The sequence below is a fragment of the Ruditapes philippinarum genome, unplaced genomic scaffold (genome assembly GCF_026571515.1).
Source record: "Ruditapes philippinarum isolate M1 unplaced genomic scaffold, ASM2657151v2 ctg8242_1_1_1_1, whole genome shotgun sequence".
Lineage (NCBI taxonomy): Eukaryota > Metazoa > Mollusca > Bivalvia > Venerida > Veneridae > Ruditapes > Ruditapes philippinarum.
Window position 1 is genome coordinate 69,333 of NW_026856690.1, and position 9,457 is coordinate 78,789.

The window sequence follows — 9,457 nt, forward strand, 5'->3', positions numbered from 1 at the left end:
TTCCCTTTCATGTTTACACGATTATTATATTATTACACCAACAATACTCTGCGTATAATCGTAACTCTGCAACATAAAGCAAAAGTAAAAGCATTAATGATGTGCTTATTAATAACGTTTCAGTGACTCTAGTTAATAGGAATAGAACTTTTTTATGTGTGTTTGAATCCCGTGCGGGGCTCTTAATAATTTGACGTGATAAAGTTATCTAGCAAGTTTTTGTATTGTCGTTGGTGGCCTCTTGTGTCCGAAATAATTCATGGAGGGGTACATGATGACTAAAAAGAAAGTCCACATATGAACATTAAAGTTTTCAAGTTTCCAGTTTATTGTAATGTAATGCTAGGCCATTGGCTCAAATAAATACACAATAATTATAATAACAGAAAGATACATATACATCTGATTGTGTCACAAGTTATGAAATACAAAATAGTAGCATATTCCATAATTTTTAACATTATACAACAAGGTAGAGAATATACATATTACCACAACCCTTAATGTAAAACACGTAGTATCAAGTTCCGAAAATGAAAAAAAAAAAATATACAAAATCTAGTCCTATTAATGCATGAAAAAAAAGAAAATCAGACTTTTGTTATGAAACACTATAAAATAGACATTCATGTAATTGTCTAGAAAAAAAGATTTGAAACCAATCAATTCTTATCAATATTAGTCATAAGTTTGGTTACATACAATGCTAAACTTTTTAATGTAGGATGATGTTCGGTTTTCATTAAGTATGAGAAATTAACTGGTTCTAGTCTTCCCTTATACAATTTAAACAGATTTTGTTGTCTTATACTATCAAACTTGGGGCAAATAAAAAAGGCACGATATTCATTTTCAATAACTAAACGGTTACTATTAATAAAACAGTATGGACATATTCTATCTGATCTCTCAATACCATAATGGCGCCCAATTTCTATGTTTAACCTATGATTTGAACATGTGAAACGCGCAAGAGATTTCCTAAAAAGAAATGGCAGTTCCACAGTTAAATATTGTTCAACATTCAATAAAGATTTAAATGAGTATATGTATCACATCTAGTAGAGGAATGGATGTCGTCAGACCAATTTTGTTACAAACAGTCAGCAATACGTTGTTTAAAAGAAAATATAAACATATTAAAATCTCCAATATCTTGGCTTATCCAAAGCGTCGTTTTGAATTCAATCCTTATCAAAACAAAGAAAAGATCAAGCATTTCTCGAGACAAAAGCTACTGTTATGTTTTATTTGTATAAGATATATTACATGCAAATACAAATAACGAAACATCTGACTTCAAATTATCACTATAACAGCGATTTGTATTTAACAATAATTTGAATATATTTTATACCAAAAGAAAGTAATTAAATAGCAACAAAAAGGTGAAATGTACCTTGTAAAGTTAAAAATTTACATCGCTAAGTCTAATTAATCAGTGTTACGACCTATTGCAACAATAACAATAAATTCTGCATAATTTTAGCGCTAATAATTTTGGTTTTGGATTACATGTAGATCTTACAAAATAACATTTCATGTACGCTTTGACTTTCATCTACTCACTATTGGTATACAATTGCCAGAATTAAATCTTCCTATTTATCAATGCCCCAGAGAATGTATTCCACCGGTATGAATCACCGTGATATATATTAGTGCCAGTATGACCGCCAACAACCTCAACCCATACCTTCTGTCCGGCCGTCACTATCGCAACTGTATCAGCAGATGAACATCCATAGCCAGCATCACCTCTGAACAATGACGTTGAATATCTTGTTCTTTCAACCATTATACTTATAATTAAGTTCTTCTCTGGATAAACACAGAAAGCTAAACTGAACATGTACACCCCACTGATGGGTGCTGTAAATTGTCCGGTATTTGGGTTATACGCATCTCCTTCTTTGAAGATTAATACTGGAAACACTATTGCCTGACCTATCACCCCTGCAGTACTCGAATTCAATCTTGCCTTAAATGCAACAGTTGGTGTTACAGTATCTAGAAAAGAAAAACATAATGAATAAACAAACAGGTGATTATATTTTTCATTGAAATCTTAATATCTTTTGTTACGACACATAATGTTAATTAACAATATATTTAAATGTAAGATCAAATATTTGTGTCAAATGTAATTTAACGAAGTAGGTTTATATTTATAGCTTTTGCGTCCGTTAAAAACTGATATGAAATTTAAGGATCATGACCTTGGCCATTTTAAGAAAGACGCATGTACCTTAACCGCTAAAATTGTCAAAAAATGAAACCCTAAAGAAAATTGAAACGTTGTATTGATGGTTGTGGCTATTTATGTAAAGAAAGGGGGTTTTGACAATATTCTACTTAGCTAATGTTTATTAAGCAACTTTATGTTGTGAAAGTGATGTGTTTTTAACACAGTTTCTTTATGAATCTTTCACTGAAAACACTGCAAAAAATGTGTGTAAATCAAATATTTATGGACAATTTAAAAATTATAAGATACTGTTCGAGAAATAATGGATATTGATCAGAGCTGCACCACAACAAGGGATATACAATGTAGTCCTTAAGTACCAGAACCAGTTCTCACCAACTTATGCAGAGCAAGTACAAGTAACCGCCAACTCATGCAGTCCAGTACCAGTACTTGCCAACATATGCAATACCAGAACCAGTATTTGCCAACTTACGCAGTATCAGAACCAGTACGTGCCAACATATGCAATACAAGAACCAGTATTCGCCAACTTATGCACTATCAGAACTAGTACTTGCCAACTGATGCAGTATCAAAAGCAGTACCAGTACTCGCCAACTTATGCAGTACACGCCAACTTTTGCAGTTCCAGAATAAGTACTCGCCAACTTATGCAGTACAAGTACCAGTACTCGCCAACTTATGCAGTATCAGAACCAGTACCAGTACTCGCCAACTTATGCAGTATCAGAACCAGTACTCGCCAACTTGTGCAGTATCAGAACCAGTACTTGCCAACTTATGCATAATCAGAACAAGTACTTGCCAACGTATGCAGTATCAGAACCAGTACTCGCCAACTTTTGCAATTTCAGAACAAGAACTCGCGAACTTATGCAGTACCAGTACCAGTAATGGCCAACATATGAAGTATCAGAACCAGTACCAGTTCTCGCCAACTTATACAAATACCACAAACATGTAAATATTAACTAACATTATTGAAGACAGCCTTTTTTCCTCTTCACACATTCATTTAGAAAATACACATCCCTATATTTCAAAGGCAAAGCAGTTATTGTATGAACATTGTTTGGATGCGTATTTGAACCACGTTAACAGTAATTATGACCCACTTTATAATTCTGTTCTGATAAAGACTGATTGATACAATCACACAGAATTGGAGTTGAGATTTAGAGTATTTATATCACCAATTTGAATATGCGGTATAATAAAGTTTTTCATGTAGAAAAACGTATAGATCTGTCATTATTGTTTGACTTTATTTACCTGTCAATTGTATATGAATTATACGGTCAATGTATACATACATGCATATCAATCTTCCATAAATTTTCAGTCAGTTCCGTGAGAAGTGATGTATCTGTTAAGTAATTAACTACGAGTTTATGATTTCTAAGTGCCCTCGAGACCGCGTTGGTCATGATTTTATTTTCTTAATTATATTTTCAACATTATTGAAGTTATGATTGTTTTTTATATTGTTTGATTTGTTTTAATATGTTTTGCAGTCTATGTACCTGTTAAATAATATTGTTGAAGAATTAAAATTCATTCTGATTAAAATAAATAGATGTCATTTCAATGCCAAAAACACAAAACAATTGAGATCTAAGTTACTTCATATCCTTGTTGACAATTATGCAAGCACCCGGTAATTTCCATTTAAATATTCTGCAAAAATAAAAGTGTATGGCTAAAACAATGGCAACAGTAGGGATCGAACCCCAGACCTCCCACATATAAGGCAATTGTTTAACCGACTATGTTTTTGCAGATGAGACGATGACCTTTACACTAAGCTTGTGCGACTTTCAAAACATTAGTTATATACTCCAATTTAATTTTCGTAATCTATACGGACAAAACCGAAAATGGATAGGATATTTAAAGTAGTGTTATAATGTATTCATAATTGGCAGGTCAATAAAATCAGACTATACCAAATTGAGGACATCTGCAAATCGCGTGGCCGAAATGTTCAAAATAGAATTGAAAGAGGTGAAAGAACATGCAATAAATGTAAATCTAGAGACATTTAGGATGAATTCCATATGATATTTGTGTGCACACTACATTGATAAATATTTCTATGTTTAAACTTTCTGAGCTGCTTCCAACCACTATTGAAATAATATTGACTGACTCAGCTTGTTTCCTTGATTGTGCTTTAAAGATAATTTATTGAAATTATTGTTAAATGTTAAAAATTCACTTATTGTCATTTACGCCAAGAACATTATTTCTTGTTGACATGATACTGATATATATTTTATACATTATTTTGTTATATGTACAACTGTTATTTTCAATATTGTATGAGTGATGATCAAGATTTACCCTGAATAAAACAAAAGATTCTGATATACTTGATAAAACGTTCATATTTCAAACACTATAGACCTTTTTATACTACGATATTTTCATAGAAACTGATGTAGAATTTCGAGCATGCGTATTCCGTGTATGGCGAAAGAAAAGATTTGATAGTTATCAACAACTTCATTAATTATTTGATATAATCTACATAATTAACCATAACACTTGAACATTTCTGCATTTACGCATTACTTCAGGGTCTTTTATATTTGAAAGATCTTGAATGAGACATTCTATTCTGGCAAAAGAATATTCGTATACAAGCATAAGAATTTAAACAGGTCTTGCATTTAAGTGTGCTGAAATGCGTCGCTTGGATACATCGTCATTAAAATACTCGTTAATGGTGTCATTAAAATGTATCCGGGGATAAATGACGACTATTATTTAGTTTTTTTATTATAACTGGAGACATACAAACGGGCAAGTACTGGTTCTGATAACAAGAACTTTAAAACAAGGTATTTTTAAGTTTGTTATAAAGTAACTATTACACAATACAAATATATTCCCGTATGATCATTAGCGTGGTAAATAATAAAAAGTCGCAATGCCTCGGACCTCATAGCATTTTAGTACTCCCAAGTCAAATCCAGACCTTAAACATACCTCAGCATTTTTTTGTTGGATTTTATGTTGCCTCATACCTAAGAGGACATATAGTGATCTTTCACCTTACGTGGGAAGGAAGAACTTACGTACCCCTCTTATTTTATTTCTGACACGAACGGCTTAAAAATAGAACAACCTATATTTCGTAAGCTAGTTTGCTCTAGATTCGAACGCAAACCGGTGTGGGCAGGTAGTTTAAATTCAGAAAACTTAACCACTCGACCATAGAATACCCCCTAACCGATCGGTTCTGCAATGCTATGTGGACATCAGTGTTAGATAATATTGATAAATTAAAACACTTTACTCCAGATTTGATTGTCTTTTTATACTACTTTTAAATTAATTCTACCTTGAATCATCATATCTTACAACACATCCTCAATAATTCAACGAAAATTAAAAACAACTAAAGAAATTATCTTCAATGTATCTAAAAAATAAGTAAATGTGACGTTATTTTACCTTGAAGTTCAATAAGCTTTGCCTTAACTGCCGATGTGACATTACTGACTTCTACCATACTGATCTTAAAACCATTTGCAAGTTCTTGTTGATTTGCTTTCATTTGATCGCTAACTTCCGTCTTGATATGTTTCAACACTTTTAACACATTGCTCTACCTCAAGTTTCAGTCTCTCCATTTGAAACTCTATGCGTACCATTTTTTCCAGCATCTTTTCCTCAAAATCATATTTAGAACAGCGAGGTTCTTCACAATTCCTACCATTTGTTAACAGAAAAAGAAGAAACACTATTTTAGAGAGCGACATGTTTCACGATAGACGTTCCTTGAATGAATAGTATTACCTCCAAGAACTGTTTATTTGTTAAATTATGTACCTAAAATACCACCTTTTCAAAATGAAATTAGCATGTTTTATAACTCCTGGATGGTTTTCGATATAAAGATAAAGAATCACTTTGTTTCTAGGTAAGTGCTGTGAGACGTCTTAAAAATCATTTTAGAATCGCTTAATTTTCCAGCGTTTTTTTTTGCTTTTGTACCAAAAAATATATTTTGGAACATCAAAAACAATTTAGCAGATGTAATGCACTTTATTTTGCAATGATAATTTACCGATAGGTCTATTTCCTTTTCAAATCATCAAACAATCATACCTTCTATAATTTCTGTCTTGACTGTGAGCAGGCAGCTTGTTGGACCATTTCCAAGTTATATTTTCAGATATAACTTTCAATAAGATATCCAATATTCCCAAAAGGTCATTAGATCAAAATAACATACCCGTTCCTTGTACTCATATTATTGTGATCGAGATCATTATTTAGAGGTGAATACTTGGTTGCTGCTCGCCAATAAGGGACAATGGCCCGAAGATGTGCATCATGGCATGAGGGCCGCATGACCTAAGGCTATTATAAACTTGAGGACCATTATCACATAATGGCGGGCAGCAACCAAGTATCAACGTCTTTCCTATGTCCGGAATACGGCGTATAGACATCACCGCTTATCTTAATTGTCGCCCTTTCTAAAAAACGGACAATGTTGCCAATGTAAACAAATATCTGTCATTCAGTTTAATCCTCCGATTAACTTAGAAAACATAATAACACAAAATATATATGTGAAAATGTTGTTTTATTGTTGTTTATATCGATAAATACACTTTGTGTTTTGTGCGAATAACATTTAGTGCCAGTTTTTTATTCTGATGTCTAGCTCAGCATACCACCGATCCGATCTTTTTTTTATACCGTCAATCTGAAATCATATTTTGAATTTCAGAGGGTCATGTTTTCTCTTAGATAGAGTCATTGTATTCTTTAATTTTCTTGTGTTTATAAATATTCAGTGTAAAGCGGTGTTGACTGGGATTTATTATGTCACTTTTAAACTAAAGATTTTGTGTGAAAGCGACTACAGTTTATTTAACGTCAGCAGCCATCTTGAAAGTCACTAAGAGTTGAATACGTCATTTAGCACGCGCGCACATTCACTCGCCCATTATGTAGAAATAATGCCGAGTAGCAAGGCGGATAAAATTGCATAATCACATAGATCTTGTTATAATTGCCTTGCAATACCCTAGATTTTGTTACTATATGAAGTATCATAAGTATTAACGAAGATTAACGGAAACGGCGAAAAAGATGCGATTGGCGTGACAATTTCAGAATATAAAATGAAAAAAAAAAAAAAAATGAAAAAAAAAACAAAAAAAAAAAAAAAACAAAAAAAAAAAAAAAAAAAACACAACAAGAAACAAAACGTTTGATGGAAAACTTACTTGAATGTGGTAAAAACCCTTGCCATGACTATGATACCACAAATTACTCGCGGATGTTGGCCAAGAACCCTGCTTCCATGGCTTACTAACTTTGTTGACATATTTTAAATTTAGTAAGAGAATGAGCAGCAATATTTGTAAGATCAAAATATAGTATCGGTTGCATCTCTTGTCCTACCACTTGATAATGTGTATCACGTGATTGATGCACAAAACAGATATAAAGCACCTATAGTTATGAATCGTCCATAGTAATAAAGTGACGTAACCAATTATGTCTCCTAAACTGTAAGGTCAAAAACATTATACTGTTTCTTTTCTTATTTATGCATATAAAATAAAAACAAGTTCAAAAGTTTATTGCGTGGAGAAATGTTTTAAACTTTTATTGGAATTTACACCAATCGGCTTTTCGTCTATAAGTCTTTGCTAGAAACTGTAAAATATTTATTATAAACGCATGCCTATATACCATTCCACTTTTTACAGAATCAAGAATGACAACTTAAAGCAGTGTTTCATTTATTTTAGCCAAATAGTAAAAAAAAAAATTAAAAAAAACCTTAAAAAAATTTAAAAAAAGTTATAAAAATATGGATACTTTCAAAATTTTTTATTTTTATCAATTTTAGAATTTTTTTTGGCGGAGTTTTTAATTTGCACTTATTTAAAAATATTTCAAAATGCATGCTTTTTTTTTCTTTTGCATTTCATGGCTCATATCAGAAAAAATGTATATATCAGGTTAAAAAATGCCCAAATTTTTCAGACGACCTGTGCAAAAATAACAAGTGAAAAACAAACCCACCCCTTTTTCACGGGATTGAAATGATCAAATAAAAGTAATGCAAAAAGTATAAAATAGTTAACCAAAAAATACGCAAGTCAAATTTGTGTTTTTTCACTTTTTTAAAATGTTTTTATAAAAATTTTTTGAAAAAGCTTTAAAGAAAAAACTTATCAGTTTTTGTTTGGGGTCCTCCTGGGCTCCTTGTTACTGGGTCGGGTGGGGGCTGCGTTCAATGAATGCCGCCGTTCCTTGCTGATCTTGTTTATCATATTTCTTTAATAAAAGAAGTTACCTGAGCCAACAGGGAATGACGATTTAAAAAGATAATAATTGATTTTATGATCTAATGTTATATAAAAAAAAATCTGACATTTCCAAAACAAAGTTTTATTTTCAGGAAAAGTCAACAAAAAACATTTAAAAATGACAAAGCTTGAAGTACAAAGTTTTTAATGAAATCCCTATGATGTATGTGACTAAGATTTTAAAAAAATCACATGGTTTGGCCACCTTGGAATTGGAGCAAATCAAAATTCATTTACTTAAATGTCACGTCTGCGACAAAATATACGGACTACTTATCCACACTTTACAGGAATGAACAGAACTAAAAATCTGGAAAAAGTGCAAACCCTTGGAAGCATTATTTTCAACAAAATAACATGAACATGTTGCCCCGTACTTCACTTCAGTGTTGTTATATTTTCTGGTCCTTCGGGATCATTGATGCCAACACTATAAAGTGTTGAGAATTGAGTACCACTCAAGCCGGTGCTAGGGGGCGTGAGGGATGTTGCACTTTTTCATTATCCCTCATGTACAGACTAAATCAAACCGAGTCTGCAATTCTTATGTTATTTTGTTGTGATTAATGCTTCCGAGGGATCACTTTGTTTCCAGAATTTTGATTGAGTCTGTCTGTATATGAGGGAAAATGAAAAAAGTGCAACATTTTTTCCTCAATTTTCAACACATTAAAGTGTTGGAATCAATGATCCCGATATCAAAAAATGTATAACATCACTGAAGTACAGGGAAACTTTTAAAGCTGCAATACAGCACTTGACACCTGCTGTTGTGAAGTGTAAAAATCTTGAAAAAGTGTGACCCATTCGGAAGCATTAATCACAACAAAATTAAATGATAAATGCAGACACGATTTTATTTTGTCTGTACATGAGGGATAATGAAAAAGTGACACCTCCA

General features: G+C 32.2%; 1 protein-coding gene across 1 annotated transcript; it reads right to left on the reverse strand.

Moving 5' to 3' along the window:
• Window positions 1–327: 327 nt before the first annotated feature.
• On the reverse strand, window positions 328–6,019 carry LOC132747354 (complement C1q tumor necrosis factor-related protein 3-like). The gene is made up of 2 exons (XM_060736707.1): window positions 5,672–6,019; window positions 328–2,010 (listed from the first exon to the last, which is right to left on the reverse strand). The coding sequence occupies exons 1-2, from the start codon at window positions 5,772–5,774 to the stop codon at window positions 1,592–1,594; spliced, it is 522 nt and encodes a 173-aa protein (XP_060592690.1). The 5' UTR covers window positions 5,775–6,019; the 3' UTR covers window positions 328–1,591.
• Between the last annotated feature and the right edge of the window lie 3,438 nt (window positions 6,020–9,457).

What these genes read in the sequence shown, in the direction of transcription:
- LOC132747354 (XM_060736707.1), bottom strand. Translation starts at nt 5,774, where the DNA reads ATGAAAGCAAATCAACAAGAACTTGCAAATGGTTTTAAGATCAGTATG. An exon ending in AAAGCTTATTGAACTTCAAG is followed by an intron (nt 2,011 to 5,671) that starts GTAAAATAACGT and finishes TTTCTTTTCTAG; the next exon opens with ATACTGTAACACCAACTGTT.